Source organism: Arvicola amphibius, chromosome 12 (genome assembly GCF_903992535.2).
Source record: "Arvicola amphibius chromosome 12, mArvAmp1.2, whole genome shotgun sequence".
Taxonomy (NCBI): domain Eukaryota; kingdom Metazoa; phylum Chordata; class Mammalia; order Rodentia; family Cricetidae; genus Arvicola; species Arvicola amphibius.
The window spans coordinates 19,939,132-19,958,402 of record NC_052058.2 but is presented as its reverse complement, the minus strand read 5'-3'; the positions used below and the strand labels follow the sequence as shown (position 1 = coordinate 19,958,402).

General features: G+C 41.5%; 1 protein-coding gene across 2 annotated transcripts in view; it reads left to right on the top strand.

Moving 5' to 3' along the window:
* The window catches only part of Fmn2 (formin 2), a 288,272-nt gene that overhangs the window by 59,697 nt on the left and 209,304 nt on the right, over positions 1 to 19,271 (top strand). Inside the window, exons 5-6 of one of the 2 annotated variants that reach the window (XM_038349910.1) lie at positions 15,172 to 16,727; positions 18,430 to 18,574. The exons of the other annotated variant lie outside the window; for it this stretch is intronic. Of the exons in view, the coding sequence (XP_038205838.1) occupies positions 15,172 to 16,727; positions 18,430 to 18,574 (1,701 nt within the window). The remainder of the gene's footprint in view (positions 1 to 15,171; positions 16,728 to 18,429; positions 18,575 to 19,271) is intronic. 2 annotated transcript variants of the gene reach the window in all.

The following is a 19,271-nucleotide window of genomic DNA, read 5'->3' as shown; positions in this document are numbered from 1 at the left end:
AACCATGCATACACATACAGAAATAAATAATTTAGAACATCCAGAAAGGAAACATTTCATAGAACAATGGCTGTGGTTAGCAGTTGCTCTTCTGGATGAACGAGGAGCTGTGGAGCTTATCGATAGGTATTCCCAACTAGGCTTTTGACAATGCTTTCATCCTACATTAGAAAATGAGCTAGTCTACACTGTAAGCCAACAGGAAGAAGACTGGTTCTGGTCTATTGATTCAGGTCTATGGAAGAAGAGAGGGCTCTCACTTATAGTGCAGACCTATGCTGGTTTCTGGTTAATGGATAGTGGTACATGTAGATTATGTAGGACATGGTGCTCTCCCTCTGAACTGGATAACTGCTGACATCTGAGAACTCCTCAAAGGGAAGAGTGACTTCTGTTTTAAAGAATAAGTATGTTGTTACATTAAAGTGCTCCTCTGGGAAGTGAGGTTAGGCTATGAGGTTTTCTTAGAACTGGACAGTCCCAGGGTTCTCTACCACACACCAGCTAGATGAACCTTTACTATTAGAATACAGCTGCTGTTAGGGACGGGGTCATAGTAACGTTCCCAGATTTGGGGTTGTCCTTGTTGTTTGTGTCAGAGGAGAGAGACCTGTACTGACTAAGTACACTAGCCATGCCTGGTGGCATCTGCCTGTGGTTATTTAATTAGCTGCAATTAGGAAAATGGAATAGTAAGACCAGCAATGGTAAACAAACAAACAACAAAAAATTATTGTGTTGGAGCTAGATGTATGGGTCGGTGGTTAAGAGCATTTGCGGCTCTCTGCAGAGGACTGGGTTCAGTTCTTAGGTACTTATTCTTTGGCCTACGTAACCCTTACAGTAACCCTGTGAAATAGCTACCATGTTTCCCCTTTTACTAATAAAATGATATTTGGAGGAGCTAAAAGCAACTCTACTAAAACTACAAAAGCCATAACAGAAAGCTAATATTTGAGCATAGGCATTTATTTCTTACGGACCCTATGATGCTAAATTTTCCTTTTATGTAGATAATCTCCAGGCGACTGTTTGGTATCATCTTCTTGTGAAAACACTGGATGAATGAGATGCGATGCTCATTTCAAGAGTTAGATTCTATTATTTTTGAACTATATCTTTTGTAAGAGTCAGCTCTCCAGATATATAATAGAGATGTATAAGCCTATTACTTCACTCTTGTCTCTTTCTGTTGAAGTTTTATTGTAACTTCTCTGTGTTAAATCGTATTAAATTTTGTGTTTAATTGCTTGGGTGGGAGGACTTAACGGTTTCTGCCAATGATGTCCTTTGCAGTTTGCATCTTGGTCACTAGAGGGCAGCTCTGCACCTTTGTTAATTATCGCTGCTGCTGGGAAAGGAATCCTCCACGCCAGTTTGTTGTGTGTGGATGGTGATCAGCAGTGGTTTGCTGGCCCGTCAGGCGCTGCCTGTATATATTCTGTGGTAAGGATAGGAGATGTTCAGGACTGCTTAGCCAGACCTCCAATGTCTTCCTCACACGTGTGTTTAGACACCTGTTCTGTGGAATTTGTTGAATGAATTTTGAACGTTACTCTGGCCTATAATTAATAACTCTAAGCGTCCAACATCCCTGGAAACAGCACGTGGTCACGTGACCGCTGTCTTCTGGGCGTTCAGATGGTCAGGTGCTTAAAGAAAATGCAATGGGTTCTCACGGGAGCAAAGAGATGAACAGAGCTACGTTCTCAGTGCTTCTGCTGAGAAGCTCACAGAATCCACGGGGTCTTTTTAAAGATAAAAAATACATTCTTCAGCTCTCGATGACTTTTCAAAAGCATTTCTTCACCCTCGTTAGCTTTAAACCTCAATGCTCCAGCCGTTTTTCCTTCCTCAGCCTCCTAGGTGTGCCGCTTTATCTGGTACTTGCTGGTTATATTAAGTTTGTAATATGCTCGGAAGACTGTATTGTGTAAAGAATTGCGCGATAGGATTAAAATGGAACTTTTTCACCTTTAACAACACCCCGCCGTATTGAAGCTACAGTGTGCATGGAAAATCCTTTGACTTTGACTCGGTTTATGACCGTCTTAGCTGTCCAATCAACACTTCCCCAGGGTTTAGACAGCGGGTCTCAGGAGGTGCAAGGTAGTCAGGATGGGGGAGAAGCACGGATATTCAGTGGTGAAGGTGCAGGCACAACATTGGTAACAGTTGAAGACAGCGTTTACCATGCTGTGCACCAGGGAAGGCAGAACTTTCCTGGAAAGAACATTTTTGTTTTCTGGAAACTCGTAGGAGATCAGAGAATAGTGTAGGTATTTTAACATCCAAAAAGGAGGAGGGACTTTCTTCAGGTCTTTGTTGTTGCTTTGAGGCAAAGTCTCACTACGATCCTTTCTCTAGCCTAGAACTTAATCTGTGAATCAGGTTGGCCTCAAACCCATAGAGATCCACTTGCCACTGCCCACCCCCCTCCCCAGCCAAGTGCTGGGATTAAAGGTGTATGTGCTACCAGGCCCAGATCTTGTATTGGCTTTAAAAATGAAAAGCAGTCAACCTTGGGAAGCAGGAAGGCTGTGTGTTTAGCAGGGTGGAAAAGAAGTGGAAGCCACATGGTATTTTTGTTTTACCAGAGTGGAGGGGACATAGTGATACCATGAAACTAATAGCTTGTTCTATTGAGCTTTAGATGGTATAAAATCAGTTCATGCCACAGCAACACTGTGAAGGGGAGAAAGGCCCCGCCACTCAGGAAGCGAATCTGGTGGAATATTAATGGAGGAGACCCATTGCTCATTAAAGAGTACTTGCCCATGATCAAGCATCTTCTGGTCTGCTGTGTATAGGAGATAGGGAAAAGTGGGAAGACTTGAGACAGCAGGGCTCTTTCACGTTAGCATGTCTGTTGTGTCTGTCGTCCTTGTTTAGGTCTTGTTTGGGCATCCATTTTTGGGGAGACGGTGTGGCTGTATCTTCTCAGATATTCTTAGCAGATGAATTCTCACCTAAATGTCCCGATCCCCTGGCTCTTATAACCTTTCTGCCTCCTCTTCTGCTATGACCCTTGAGCCTCAGCTGCAGGAGTTGTGCTATAGACGTATCAGTTGTTGCTAGGCACCACTGAGTCACTTGTTCTCTGCGTTTGATTGGTTGTGGTTTTCTGTGATGATTTCCATCTGTTGTGAGGGGATGTTGCTTGAATGAGGGGTGAGACCTATACTTATCTGTGGGTATATAAGGACAAATATTTAGAATGTAGTTAGAAATTACATTGGCTTAATAAAGTGGTGGTTACATTTCAATTTCAAAAAATAAAAGTAATAGGTATTTTAAAAACAAAAAAAAACAAAAATAAAGAAACAATCAGTTTAGTTATAGGGCTGTATCTTTTCCATATATCTATAAACCAACTTACAAGATACAGTGTGACTGCCAAGATACTTAATGTATGTTGTAGAATATTGGAGTGATTAAAGAAATTTAAAAAAATAGTTGCAGAGAGACTGTAATGAAGAATAGTTTCTTGGGAAGGTGATTTCTCCATCAACTTAACTTGTACAAGGGTGGAAGGAAAAGCCTTCCACAAGTGTGGAAAGAAGGGCCTCACGTGGGAGAAGAAAGTGGAGAATAGAAGAGGGAGTGGACTTGGCATCAGGGCTATGCCCAGCTGGCTTGATGGGCAGCTTAGCGCTCTCCTCCTGTGGAAACTTGACCTTTGCTTTTGGCCTCTGGTGCCACTGCATGCAACTGGACAATGATTGAGCCCAGAGCCCATTGTTATCTGTGTTTCAGCCATAGTCTCCTTATGGATCTCCTTACTTCCAGTCTCCATCCCTTCTAATCTAATCCTGCATGTCGCCCCAAAGTTATCTTTCTGAAAACACAAATTTGTTTCTCCCTGATATCTGCTTTGACTTGTTCAAGGACTGCTCATTGTGTCTCTAAAAAGTTTCAGGCCCGTGAATTTGACATGCAGGGTTTCCCTCCTGCCATTGCTGTTTTGTCCTTATCTCTCACCGTCTCTCCTACACATTCAGCTTGGTCTAGCAGAAACACATCTCTTGAAGACTCCATTATCCTTCATATCTGCCCTAGCATGACCCTTCTATGCCCTCATATACCCTTTTATAGAATGTACTTCCATCTTAGCTTACACTTAGATACTTGGTGTGAAAAGCCTAATTCTCCAGGGCCCATTTGGAGTCTTTACCCTGTAATTACTGTTTAGGATCATTGACTTTATGCACAGGGATTGAGAGCATTAAGGATAACAGTATTGGTACTTTTCTTTTGTCTCTCTGGTATCTTGCCCAGAGCCTGGCAGAAAGGGAGAAGCCAGAGAAATGCTTGCTGAATGAATCAACTTACAGCAACCACACCAATGAGACAGAGTGGGGCAGGTCTCGGGGACTTCTAGAAAATTCACTCACCAAGGATATGGGCTGTGGAGCAGTCTTCCTGAGCAGAAATCCCAGCCTCCTGGTATTAGGTGGAGACGAGTCAGAGCAAAGCAAAAGCAGGCACTGACTGTAATGCTGGGGACAGATTTCGATCAGTGGTTGCTACTGCATTAGGGAGACATTCTTGATCCGTGGTCACTACTGCAGTGGGGAGACACTCTGCTGCGAACTGAAGGCAGCTTTGGATTGCACAGAGGTGAATATTTCAGAGGGACGAAGGAGGAGGAAGGAGGGGATGGGGCAAGGCTTGGGAGAGTCAGGACGTGAACATGACGACGGTTCTTCACTGAGAGTGAGCTTCAGCTCTTCACAGCAGCTAAGGTCAGTTGTGTCTGCTAAGCTGGCAAGGACAGGAGTAGCTGGGATTCTATCCCATCTCAGAGTTCCAGAGACAGAGGCCTCATCTTTAGCTGCTGCTTAAACAGATAAAAGATGTTGGCAATTTTGCATTTTCTCACACAGTCACATTGAGGGAGAACATACAGTCATTCGAGGGATGTGGCCTTGAGACATGTTAGTGTTTGTTCAAGTTTTTTTAAAACAAGGTTGAAGCCACAGAGGAAGCTGGTTACAGTTTGGTCAAGAGAGGATCTTCGTTAGACCTTGTTTAGTTTGTTTTCTCTTGTTTCAGAAAACTGAAGGTCAGGGGTTGTGTAATGTGTAAAAGTTGGAGGTTTAGTTAGCTCCCAGGGATGGAGGCTAGAATGTCCAAGAGGGTAGCACTGTCTTGTCTCAAGGGCCTTCTCCTTCAATGACAGCAGGGGCCATAGTACATAATGAGCGACCCAAAGGCCTAGCCTAGATCTTTCTTCTTTCCATAAAGTTGCTAATTCACTGTACCCGAGTGATATCAGAAAGTCCTATCTACCCCCCAAAGACCCACCTTCAAAGACTATTTCTTAAGGTATTTTGTTTTAACTACTTTAGGGGTAACATTTCCTGCTCGTGACTTGTGTGGGTAAAAATTGTAACCATAACCGACCTCAAGTTGAACGTGGCACTGATAATGAAAGGCTGAAGTGGGTGTAGCATTAATTACTCTCCTCAGAGAAAGGTATTTTATTTAGTGCCTTAGTTTGCTCACCTGTAAAATGGGCTTGTGGTCTTTCCTACCTGAGGGGCTTGGAGGTTATTTTTTTAATTATTATTTTAAAGCACATTAGTTTTTGAAAGATGATTTGCAGAGCTTAAGGCACCCAATCGACCCTCGGATTGCTAGTTTTTTTCACATCAGAACGGTCCTCTCTATTGTGTTTTGATCTTTTGTCGATATTGAGGATCCACCTCGGGATCTTTTGTACATGCTAAGAATAAATGCTGTCCCACTGAGATACACCACTCCTTGGTCTTCACGGGTTGCATATTTGCAAATTACTGGTGAAGAATGATGGTGGTGCTCACGTTCCTGTGCTGCATCTGTGGTCACCTGCAACCTTGCACAGTGTGACTAAGAATCCCACCCTCTGAAGTGTGTGTTTTCCCAGGCAAGTCTGCACAGAGGGAGGTCTGTGAGCAAGCATGATTTGTATGGTCTGTTTAGTGCCTTGCCTTTCACATATTTGTGGTATTTCCTTGGTGATTTCACCATAGGAAATGACTTGACACTTAGTGTTAAAACGCTGTTGGTGTTCCCAAGTGTCAGAAGACCTTGGTGGACCTGTTGGAAAACCTTCACCGTGGGCTTTGTTTCAGCATGGGCTAGAGTGTCAGGGGCCATCAGTTCCGTGTTAGTAAATCAATAATAGGTCTTAAATATGACAGCTTTCAACAGGGATACATGTTCCAAAAAAAAAAAAAAAAAAAGAGTGCACATGGATCATGTGACAAAATGTGACCTGAGGCTTGCTGGAGTCCCACCCTGAGTTTTCCTGAAGAGCAGTGTCTTAGAATTGATTGATCGAGGGTTTTTGGAGGCTTTGCTTCTGACAAGTTTGAAGAACACAGGTCAGTGTGTTTTATTTAATACTCATGGTACCCCCTGTTGTTGGAAGATGGGTAGTGAAGTGTTCGTCACAGTTTAAAGGAGGCCAGTCTTGTGTTGGCTTGTGGCTTCAGGCTGTAGGCCACGATCTTTGTTTTGCTTCTAGGCCCCGGCTTGGTAAGATGGAACATCAGAGTAACAGTGTGCAGTGGAGCACAGTGGCTCATCTTATGGTGGACAGGAGAAAAAAGCTACAAACCTGCTAGGTGGGATGTGAGATTGCCTTCAGAAACAGAGAGCCAGTGTGTCCTACAAGACTCAGCTTCTTACACTTAGGGAGTCGTTAATCAATTAACCCTTTGAACTTGGCACCCACATAATTCAATCACTCTTCAGTAGCCCAATGAATTAGAGACCACACATTCTACATAAGATCCTTTCAGGATCAACTATGACATGGGCTATCTTCATCATAAAGATCATTAAAGACCATAGGAGCCTGTGAGAAGTTAACATGTTCTCAGCAAGCAGAGGCAAAACATTACCAACAAGGAAATAAACTGCCTGGCAAAGGAACCTAGGATTGATCTGAAGAGGAACAGGAGAAACCATCAAGAGTGAAGTTTTGAATCACTGAGTATCTCAGCTAAGGTGTTATATGATGCAGTAGGAACCATAGCCAATGACCAGGGTGTTGGGGGCTGTAACTGTGCTGGGTGCAAATTAATCTGAGTAACCTTGGCATCAACTGGGAACTGATTAGAAATGCAATTGAATTGCTAACCCTAGGGGTGGGGACAGCTGCTATGGCTTAACAGGTCCCTGGTGATTCTTAGGAACAGTCATTGTAAGAGACAGTGGCTGAGCCATTAGCAGGTTCAAAGCCCTTAGGTCATGCTATTTTGTTGGAGAATAAGATACAGTTTAAATTTAAGGACAAAGTTTAGGTGATCAAATAGCAAGAGCTAAGCTGTCACAAGATGAATGTGAAGCAGCAATGAGAAGGAAAATAAGCACAATTAATAAAAACTCAGGCTCAGAAATTGGGGTTCAACCTGAAGATCCAAAAAGCAAAACAGCCAGCTACTGGCTCTTATCGCGATCTCAGTCTGAAATGGCAATCCTGTGTACTAGTTTCTCAGAATGAGACTGTGTGTCTGAGAGTTATCTCCCCCTGCTCCCCATCTTATATTCCTTTCTAGAGCTGGGATTAAAGGCATGCACCACTGGGATTAAAGGTGCCTGTCATTGTGGCTACTGGAATTAAATGTGTGTGTCTTTTTAGCTACTGAGATTGAAGGTCTGTGTTACCATAATCTAGTCTGTAATCTAGTGGAACTGTTTTACTCTCAGATCTTCAGGCAGTCTTTATTTATTGAAATACATTTGAAATGCCACTAGAAGAAAAACTAGAAGTAATCACTGGAAAGGAGAGAGACAGGGGATTTAGGAAACATTTCTTTGAGTATATATAGCCAACTAAGTTGCCCAATGGTGAAGTCTCTACCCTAACCCCTCCCAAAGGGAAAGCAAATAAACAAAAACAAACAAATAGAAAACAAAAACAAAACCAGAAAAGGAACTAGAGAAAAATGAGAAGGTGGAATTTGAAGTTGTATTGGCCAAGAAGATTTTATGAAGAAAGACATGAGTAGGAGTCTTGAGTACTTGGAACAGGCAGGTTTAAGGTCACAGGTCACAGTGTTTACAGTAAGAACATGAGCAGTTCTTACTCATGACCCGGAGAGCAGTTCCATTAGCATGGCAGGGTCTGAGAAACACCACACCTCGGACTAGTGATCCGAATCTGTTGAAGGAGGCCGCTTGTTGGTTCCAGGCAGTTTGATAGCTCAGACCTGAAATAGTCACAAAGAAACCAAATTATTTAAATCACTGCTTGGCTCATTAGTTCTAGCTTCTTATTGGCTAACTCTTACATCTTAATTTAATACATCTCTATTATTCTGTGCATAACCATGAGGTCGTGGCCTACCAGCAAAGTTTCAGCACATCTGTCTCCGGAAGTGGCTCTATAGCTTCTCCCTGACCCTGCTTCCTTTCTCCCAGAATTCAGTTTAGTTTTCCCCACCTAGCTTTGTTCCCCTATAGCTCTGCTATAGGCCCAAAGCAGTTCCTTTATTAACCAATGGTATTCACAACATACAGAGGGGAACCCCACATCACGAACCCATTGTATTTGATTTCCCCTATGCTTTACTTTTATGGCATTGGACAGTAGCTGGGTGTTAGTGCAGGGGAAGTAAGTCCTTGGGAGATGGTAATTTCATCCAGAGATCATGAAAAGAAAAGTATACTATCTACAGTGCTTTTTTCCCCTGGTACTGACTGGGTAAAGGTAGCCAGCCACATACTCTCAGAGTATGGTCCAGCATCAGAACATTAATTCAGTAGCTGGCTAGAAACACTAAAGGCATGAGAACCAAAACAGCAGATTCCTCTCTTTTGCTGATTTGATTTCTTGTTTCCTTGCCTCTTGAAATATGTTAGTGCTTCTACCAGGGTTCCTTATTAATGATTTCTGTAGCCTCTACATCAATCTATTGATCATTTTTTATTTGAGTATGACATGGCCAGTTAATCAGTGATTATTTCTAACTCATCTCCCTCCCATGCATGTCTCATGTCTCATTTGTGTACCAGAGACTTTACCAGATTCACTTCAGGTTAAGCACATTGCAATTTTTAAGAATCCATTATCCATTTTATTATAAAGGATGATGGGGCCAGGGAGATGCCACAATGGAGGAGCACAGATTGAGGACTCAAGTTTTGAAGCCCAGCACCTAGAGGAAAAAGTATGTGTATCTGGCTGTATGTACCCATAACCCAGTACTACGTGGGGTGCAAAAAGAGGTTCATTGCTGGGGCATGAAGGCTACCAGTCCCTTAAAATTTGAAATTATTTGTGTTTTACTTTTATAAGTAATCATACTCGTTTAAAGTCTGGACTTCTTTTCTATGAGATTCTGTTCAACATACATTAGGTTATTATAGATCTGGAATGCCATTGGTTTGTTCCTAAATTTTAGGGTGTTTTAGAATTCAAAACATGAGAAATAGAATTTATATTATTGCTGGATAGTAGGCTACCTCTTGTGTAGATGTGTGTAGTGTCTTCATTTGTCAGTCAAGGGACTTAAAATCAACATAACTTGCAATCTGAGGGAGGTGGACAGTGAATTACGTGAATTACATGTCTCATCGTTTCTCATCATGAATTACATGTCAACATTTACAAAATCAATTTAGTAGTAACTTACCAGTGAGCAGTTTTTATATTCTAGACTCTGAAAGCATCTTGCTTTCATAACATAATAAAGTTTTAAAGATGAGTCCATTAGCTTCTCAGCAAGAGCTTGCTTGAGTGTATCTTGGCTTCCTTTTTGACAGTTGTAACCTTAATGTTACTGTAATGGGTTCTTTTCTGGGAATCAGATAATCTTAAACTTGGGAACATGTTTTTGATGAACAATTTATTCTTTCAATGGCACTTTGTATTTTGTGATATTCAAGTGTTCAAGCAGTTTACAAGCACTAACCATCACCACCCACATATAAGATTATACAGGAATAGTAAAATGTTGGCTATGCGATGGCATAGAATTGTCCAGCCAAACAGGAGGGCCTCTTCCACTGCTCTTGATGATTTGGGGACTTGAAACAATATTTTTAAATAGACATAATCTCAAAATTGGTAATAGAGAAATGCATTGCTTTTTATATGGCTTCAATCAGGTTTATCTTAATCTGTCTATAAGGATATAGTTATAATATAGATTCTTTATAAAACTGCCACAACTATACTTTTGCCCTTCTTTTTAAAGTGTGATGTAATTTTTTATAGCTATTGCCAGGAGTATTGGATAAACTATTGCACAATTCTGGAAATGTTGAAAGCATTTTTGTAAAGAAGTCTAAGATAACAAAATGCATTTCTCCAATGTCAAGTCCCTTGAGAATCGGATGCATCCTCTAGTTGTACCCTGAGAGGAGGAAGATTAAGTTCCAGGCACTGGACACAGGGGAACAGACTCCTAATTTGAGGGCTTTTCATGGACCACAGAGTGCCTGGCAGTCTCTTAGAGATTAATTGTGGCTTTGTCAGTGGGTGGGCCCTGTAGAGGGCCACTTCATGTAGGTCCCGAGCATAGAATGTTTGCTTACATGGCCAGAAGATAGCCAGCCCTCTTTGTTGATAATGACCTATATTGACCATGTAAATTCCTTTAAAAAATTCCTTCAAAAAAAAAAAAAGATAACCCATAGAGAAATCAACTGTTACTGTTGACAAGCAGTGCGGCCTTCTCTAAGAACACAACAGGAACTGTTGTCGTGGGTGCTGCAAATAATGAGAAAGCCAGCCAGCCCTTGACTGATAGTCCTGGATAAGGAATGTCAGATAAGATTCTTTGATGACTCTTAGCTAAGTTGAGATCTGAAAATCTTATATACATTTGGTGTCTGGGTGGCTGGTCTTTCTTAAGTAGTCAGTTAAGGTTTGAGAGACAATTACTCTGCTTCCTAGATGAGAAATGGAGGTTGTAACTCCCAATATTTCATGGAGCAAGTCAAAGATCATCAATAAGGGAATGTAAATTCTACATAACAATTGGGGTTACCCAATTTTTTTTATTTCTCTGAAGCAGAAATAGTGTAAGAAGTAGACAGTTCTCTCATCTCAACTTTTCTTCCTTTGTCTTTGTCTATAAACTTACCTGTATGAAAAAAAGTTCTCTGTAGAAACATTCCATCTCTTGTCTATTAAGACCTTCAAGAATTCCTTAACCCTGTACCTGCTGGCACCAATACAGCTTACTACCATGTTTGTTATAGATTTACTTTTGGGATTTTCTTCTCCTATCACTTTTCTCTGCCATATCTTAGTTCTACTTCTTTGTTATACACTTGAAAAATCTTTAAGCTTGGAGGATGTGTAAGTGTCTTAGTTATCTTTTTATTTAAAAAAGTGAATGAAAGACATAAAAATATACTACATATTATTAAATAAAGATATGGATAGGTAGGCCCAGTATTACAACCTGTAATTCCAGCTGTAATTCAGCTCAAAGGTTGAAGCAGGAGGATTACTAATTTAGAGACTGTCTGGATTGCAGAGGAAATTAGAAGTCTGTCTGAGAAGCATAGTGAGACTCTGCCTCAATATAGAAGACAAATCAATTGAGCAAGGGCTAGTTGTATAACTCTGTGGTATAACATCTATGAGGCCCTAGGTTCAGTGCTTAGTATCACCAAATATATAAAATAGATGAGTAAATTCAATGTAATATTTGGCTCAGCCTCAGATCTTCCCCCTTTCTCATAAAACACCGTTCACTATCCTCTGTGCTCTAAACAGTAATTATAACTAGCATCTGACCTCTGCCAAAGTTAGTTTAGCAATGATCTCATGATGTTTTAAGCCATACAATACAAATGCTCCATGAGGGGAAATTACCCATCTTTCAGAAGCTGTAGCATTTCTTAGCATCAGCGAAGGTGAAGCTAGAACATTTGAATCATGTCTCAGAAGATAATTTATTTACTCAAAAGTTTTAACTAAAACATAATTTTAAATATAAAATTTATATAGCTCCCTGTTATGATAAAACTTTTTTATCTTCTTTCCTTTTCTTCATTACTTGATTCACAACTAAGGCTTTATGCACACTTGGCAAGTAGTCTACTGCTGAGCCCCAGCCTTGAACAAGTAAATGATGAAGTTCCTTTGCTTTTAAATATTGTTCTTTTGGACACACACGCAGCTAAATCCAAAATAGTGGTATATTTTCTACCACTTAGGCTTTGTTGTTAAATGAGATGAACACAAGAGATATCACTGCTTAATAATAAGATGTTTTAATGGAGCAATGGGAATGGGAAAGTTTGAAGAATGTTCATGTAAGATGAAAATTTCAGCTTTTAATTTTGTTTTTCCTTGTTTCTTTCTATTTATTTATTGATTTGTTGATTTATTTATTTTTAGTTTTTCTGAGACATGGTTTCTCTCTGTGTAACTTTGACTGTCCTGAAGCTCACTCTGTAGAACAGGCTGGCCCTAACTCATAGAGATCCACCTGCCTCTACCTCACAAATGTGCCACCATGCCTGGCTTCAGCTTTTGATTCTTAATTGACCTGGAAATCTGAACCCCTTGGAGTGATAGTCACAAATTAGAGTACAAATTGTAATCGTGTTCCACAGAAGCTTCAAGTTTTCATATTCTTACTGTCGTACTCAGTGTAGCTCTCAGCGTTTTTGACTTCCTAGCCTCTCTGTGCCTTCATCTTCTAGGTTCTGTAAATGTCATGTTCTTCCCACTTCTACAAACAGAAGAAGAAAGCTTTTGGTTGGGTGAGCCAATAGTTAAAACATTGTGTAGAGTGGGTTTCACTCAAGAGATTGTTCTGAGTAGTCCAGTCCCAGTATGAGAACTGGCCCCATGATGCTGTGGCACTGAAGGAGGGAGACAGCTTGAGGATCACAATTTATTAGATACTTACTCAGAAGTGTGGGCCTGGGCAGCAGAGAGAGCAGCAAATCCCCCCCGATTACAGTCACAAGTAAAGTTGTATATGTTGGTGAAGTCAAAAGGGGCTTCATCCAAGTCAGAATACACCTGGTTTATTTCACACTAATATCAATGTCAGGGACATTCCTGGCACTAGGGCCCAGCCATAAAGCTCCACATACCACTCCAGTGTTCCTGTCTGTTTAGAGTGTGCTGGGAAACTTTGAGGGAAGGCTGATGGGGGCGATTTAGGAGTAATCATGGTGTCAGGACACAAGATGGCTGCAGTCAGATCAAGGGGAACCCTTACAACAGTCTGGTACCAGTTATCATGTGCAATATGTTTGTTCTTGTTTGTTTGTTTGTTTATCTTTTGCTGACTAATGTTGTAATTGAGGATTTTAAAATCACCAACCCTGAGGCTGCTACTGTAATTCCTGCTGTCAGTAGCTTTTGGTGAGTGTTTTGAGTAGATGTCTGTGAATGTGAGAATGTGAATCTTTGTTAGGACTGTAATAGCTGCCCCAGAGTGAGGTCATTAGAACACAATCATTTTCCTTTTTACACTTTATTTTTCTAAATGTCTATGATTTTATAATTGTTTATTATATTTAAATTGGTGATGAATTAGCTTAGTTCATATGATTTAGGAATTGGGTTTGGAAAATTTCTCTTATAATTTATTTCCTGCATTTCATTCTTCAATGAACTTAGACTTTCAGTTTCTCGTTTCTTTGTTTATTTTATGTGTGTGGGCACATGCAAGTCCAGGCATGCTTGTGGAGGGCAGAGAGCAACTGTCTGGAGTAGCTTCCTGCCTTCTAGCATGTGCGTTCTGGGGATCAAACTCTGGTTGTTAGATAAGGGCCTTTCCTTGCTGAGCCATCTTTAAGGGACCTGTTTTATAGTCACAGACAGAAAAAATAAGAACTCTAGTTATATACCAAGATAACATGAGAAATACTCTTCACTATTTCAAAGTCACTTGTGCCAGATTTCCAGGAAAATGAGGATAATCTACACATTTAGGCAATCCAGTGACACAAGAAAAGGCTGCATGATAAAGTCTTGTTATGATGAGCTTGCATGGGACAGTTTTGTGTTTCGGTTAATTGTGTTTATTAGCATCATAATTATAGTTTGGGAGTTAGTGTATTGATCAAATGGGAAACAAAAGTATATATAATAGAGATTTCTTTTTACCATGGATTGTTTAAGAAACATATGACACCATTTTCATATATTAATACTTTGGTCTCTTGTGGGAATGTTGTTGAAAACTGATGATGTGAGGGTTTGTGTGTGTGCCTAAGTTTACATAAAACGTGTGCAGCCCATTTAAAGTGTCCACCTTCATAGCTTCTGGAGGGCCATCAGTGGAAACTTACTGAAACGCTTTGAGTAAAATATTAAATTGTAGTGAATGTGATATCAGGATTATGACATACTTTACAGTGTATATATCCATGATTTTATTTTCTCAATAGTTCTTCCCTTATCTTTCTTGGAGACTTTGACCACACTGAAAAGTTAGTGATTGCCTTTAAAATTCAGAATTACTGCAGAGTCTCTAGAAAACATCCCAATAGCATCAACTCATAGCAAGGGAGGTAAAATATATCTTGTAGAATGTTCTTCCCTGTTCTACCTTTATTTCTGTCATAGTGACAAAACACCCTGACCAAAAAGCAAGTCATCAGAAGAAAGGATATATGTGTCTTCTAATTCTGGGTTACAGTCCATTACCGAGGGGAAGTCAAGGCAGTAACTCAAAGCAACTAGTCAGGGCATATACCCAGTGAAGAGAGAACTGAATGGAAGCACGCCTGCTGCCTGCTTTCTTCTGCTCAGCTAGCTTTCTTCACTTATCTACAGTTCAGAGCCCAGTATTTGTATCCCACCCTCAATGAAGGTAATTAAGACAGCCCCCCATCCCCATGGCCCATGATCACAGACAGACTTGATACATAGACACTTTTTCTGTAAGAGTCTCTTCCCAGGTGATTCTAGCTTTTGACAAGTTGACATTGAAAGCTAAGTGCCACCGTTGCCCGTCCTCAGTGACACTGTATGAAGATGAGACATACAAGGATCCTAAGATCCCACTGGAGGATGTGGGAGCCACCTTTAAAATTGGAAGGTGGAAAAGAGGATCGACATAGAAATTTTGGTAGACGCCTTCTTTGACAGAATCTTTCTGGAGAGGCAGTGCCAGTGTGACTGTTGAATTGCCCATTCTTTTAGACGTTTGGATTTTTTCATTTTTACTAACAACGGTGCCTGTCCTTGTCTCTCAGGAACTTTATGATGTGAAGTCTGAAGGACAGGCAACTGTAATTCAACAACTGGAACAAACCATCGAGGATCTGCGGACAAAAATAGCAGAGCTAGAAAAACAGTATCCAGCCCTGGACTTGGAGGGCCCTAGAGGCCTTCCAGGACTGGAGAATGGATTCCCAGCCTCTGCAGAAGTTGGTCTGGATGCTCTCAGATTGCATGGGAAGGTGGCACAGCTTCCAAGAACTCTACAGGCCAAATCAATACAAACTTCCCCTACAGAAGAGGGTGGGATCCTGACTCTGGCACCTTTAAAGTCATGGCCGGAAGGTCCATCATGCCCACCTGCAGCTGAAATTGGAGAATCCGCTGTTCTGCCCTCACCCTCTGGACCTCAGACAAAGTTCTGTTCCGAGATTTCCTTGATTGTGTCTCCAAGGAGAATATCAGTACAGCTTGAGGCCCAACCAGCCACACAGAATACATCACAACTCCATCCCCTTCCTCCCTCTCTCTCTGGGCCTGATGGTCAAGGACTGCCCCTCCACCCTTCTCTGCATACTGGATTGGAAACCAGCCATGAACATTCTGTTTTGTCCTCCTTGGGAAACAGCTGTAATATCCCCCCTGCACCACCTCTGCCTTGTACAGAGTCCTCCAGCATCATGCCTGGCCTGGGCATGGCGATTCCCCCACCTCCTTGTCTCTCTGACATAACAGTGCCTGCTCTGCCCAGTACAACAGCCCCACAATCTACCAGTCTACAGGGAACAGAAATGCTGCCAGCCCCTCCCCCACCTCCTCCACTCCCAGGACTTGGAATACCCCCTCCCCCTCCTCTTCCTGGAGTGGAAATACCCCCTCCCCCTCCTCTCCCTGGAGTAGAAATACCCCCTCCCCCTCCTCTCCCTGGTGTGGAAATACCCCCTCCCCCTCCTCTCCCTGGTGTGGGAATACCCCCTCCCCCTCCTCTCCCTGGTGTGGGAATACCCCCTCCCCCTCCTCTCCCTGGAGTGGGAATACCTCCTCCCCCTCCTCTTCCTGGAATGGGAATACCTCCTCCCCCTCCTCTACCTGGAATAGAAATACCTCCCCCTCCTCCTCTCCCTGGAATGGGAATACCTCCTCCTCCTCCTCTCCCTGGAGTGGTAATACCCCCTCCCCCTCCTCTCCCTGGAGTGGGAATACCTCCTCCCCCTCCTCTCCCTGGAGTGGGAATACCCCCACCTCCCCCACTTCCTGGAGTGGGCATACCTCCTCCCCCTTCTCTACCTGGAGCTGCTATTCCTCCACCTCCTCCTCTCCCAGGTATGGGGGTTCCTCCAGCCCCACCTCCCCCTGGGGGCAGCATCCCTCCACCCCCTCTGTTGCCTGGCTCAGGTCCTTTCCTCTCCTCACAAGCTGGGAGTAGCTCTTTACCAGCACCACAAGTGTGTGGATTTCTTTTTCCTCCATTGCCAACTGGCTTATTTGGATTGGGGATGAATCAGGACAGAGGCGCTAGGAAGCAGCCAATTGAGCCTTGCCGGCCAATGAAGCCTCTCTATTGGACAAGAATTCAACTCCATAGTAAAAGGTAACTCCAAAGTAAGCTTATCCCTTACTGTAGAACTTTCTGGGGGAGGTGGAATTTAAGGTATGCTGAGTACACCTATAAAAGTTTCTGACTAAAGGCTTAAAAAATATAAATTGAATCCATGGGCAAACCAACTCTCCAGGATGAGTTCTGCAGCTTTAAAAGTTACAAACTTTGCATTATGATTCTTGTTATTCATAAGAAGTCTTTCTGGAGAAACATCGTACATCAAAATTTACCCAAACTATGTGTGTAAAATAACTTTGAGAATGCCCTGGCACTTCTAGAGAAACAAGGCCAAGTCACATGGCCATGGTTGGCAATGACCATCACAAACTAATACTTTTTCACCTGGTGGTCAGGTCACATACTATTTGATCACACACAATCTGATTCTTGGAGACAGTGCTGAGGGGCTTGGTCATAAATTACAAGGGAGAAAGTGGGAAACACACTTTAAGTGATCATACTACTTGATCATAATTCCTTGATGTATTTGAATGAAGTGGCATGCACTTAGTAAAAGCATCCCTTTCCACATCTTGCATTGATTGTTTTCTTTCACTAAGTCCCCGTAGGAGAAGATCTGCTGAGTCCCCAACTCCCTTTTCCAGTCCATTCTCTGTACAAGTGTCTTGTCGCTGTAGACATTGATGAATCATTTTAAATTGTAGTCAAACTCATATTCTCAGGTCCAAAACATGATGTTAGGTTTCATTAGTTTGCTTTTTATAAATAACTTTTACTCTTTCTTAGTGGCACTGCACGAACATTAAGAAGAAAAATGACTGTGGGCAAGAGGGTGGCAATGTATATATAGAGAGCATTTTCTTAGAAAAATATATACTTTATAAAGATTGATTTTTTTATTTTTTCTTTATTTACATGTATGTGTGTTTGGCACGCATGCACAGGTATACTTGGAGGCTATAAGAGGTGTTAGATCTGCAGGAGCTGGAGATCCAGATGGTGGTTAGTTGCCTCATGTGGGTGCTGAAAACTGAGCTCAGATTATCTGGGAGAACAGTAAAAGTGCTCAACTTCTGAGCCATCTTTCCAGCTCCAGAAATATACACACATGTGTACATATGTACATACTTATATTCATAGATACATACACACATATGCATGCAGGCATGCACACATATATGCCTTATTTATGCATTAATTAATCAACAAATTAATTAATTTTGAGATAAGATATCAAAATGCAGTCCTGGCTAGGCTTAGAATTTGCTGTGTGGCCCAAGATGGCCTTGAATTCACAGAGATTTACTTGCCTCTGACTCTTGAGTTGGGATTAAAGGTGTATGTTGCCTTACCTACCTTGTAGATACATTTTTATTGTTTGTTTGGTTTTAGTTTATTTTGTCTTAACCCTCAAATAACCTACTAGGTTAAATCAAATTTGGATGTAAAAAATTCAAGCATCCCTTGTTTGTATAGCTCATTCTGACAGAGACTTCGCTTTGATGTTGTCATAGAGTGGTATGACAATGAAGAATGTCAAACAAAATCATTCCCGGAGAAATGTCTCATTCATATAAATGACATTATAACTTTTTCATTCATTTGGTAAAACATTTCTTCCTTATCTTCCTTTTGCTTTCCCTCCCCGTTTGTTTTCTTCATCCTCTTTGTTTTGGGTCATGATTATATAGGATGTGGGTGGCCCTTTTATTATTCTTTTGCTTAATTTTAGAGACTCCAGTCCTGCACTTATTTGGGAGAAAATTGAAGAGCCCTCCATAGATTGTCATGAATTTGAAGAATTATTTTCTAAAACTGCCGTAAAGGAAAGAAAGAAACCCATTTCTGATACAATCTCAAAGACAAAGGCAAAACAAGTGAGTATTCCTGTATTTTCAAATTGGAGGGGCCCTCCTCTAAACTCTGAATTTTTGTTAGCAGCCAAGCTTTGAAGTGGTTTATGGACTGGGTGTGTCTCCTTGGACCCTTCTACAGATAGCAAGGAAGGGATGGGATTTTAGAATGTGTTGTTAAGTAAAATTCATTTAGGAAGAAGTGCTAAAACTGTCCAGAAAGAGTACCCTGATTATTTTATTCCCTGGCACCTATTTCCCAAACCTCCACCATTGCTTCTTCTTTGTTGGCGATGTTTTTTCTTGACTTAAGTTCCCCCAGGTGTTAATATGCATGGAAAGAGGCAAACAAGGAATAAGTCTAGCTCTTGGCATTATTGCTTAAGTAGAAGCATTTAAAACCCAGTTGCACCATACTTGAAATATAGAAGAAAATCGTGTCCCCTTCAAACATTTATATCTCATGGTAGCTCCTTTAGTCTAACTTGTGACAGGAATCAGAAGAAGAAAACAGGGATCTGAAGAAACGCATCTGAACATTTTGAATGGGTAGACTCCACTGGTCTTGGTCAGCAAATGACGCTCTGAACTTAGTCTCCAGGATGCCATTTAGCAAGATATGGGCAGGCTCCATGATAGTGAGCTGTAGATATTTGCTATTGGTGCCAATCGTTCCCCATGGAATAGGGGAAAATCTACATTTGGTAACTTTGCAGTGGCA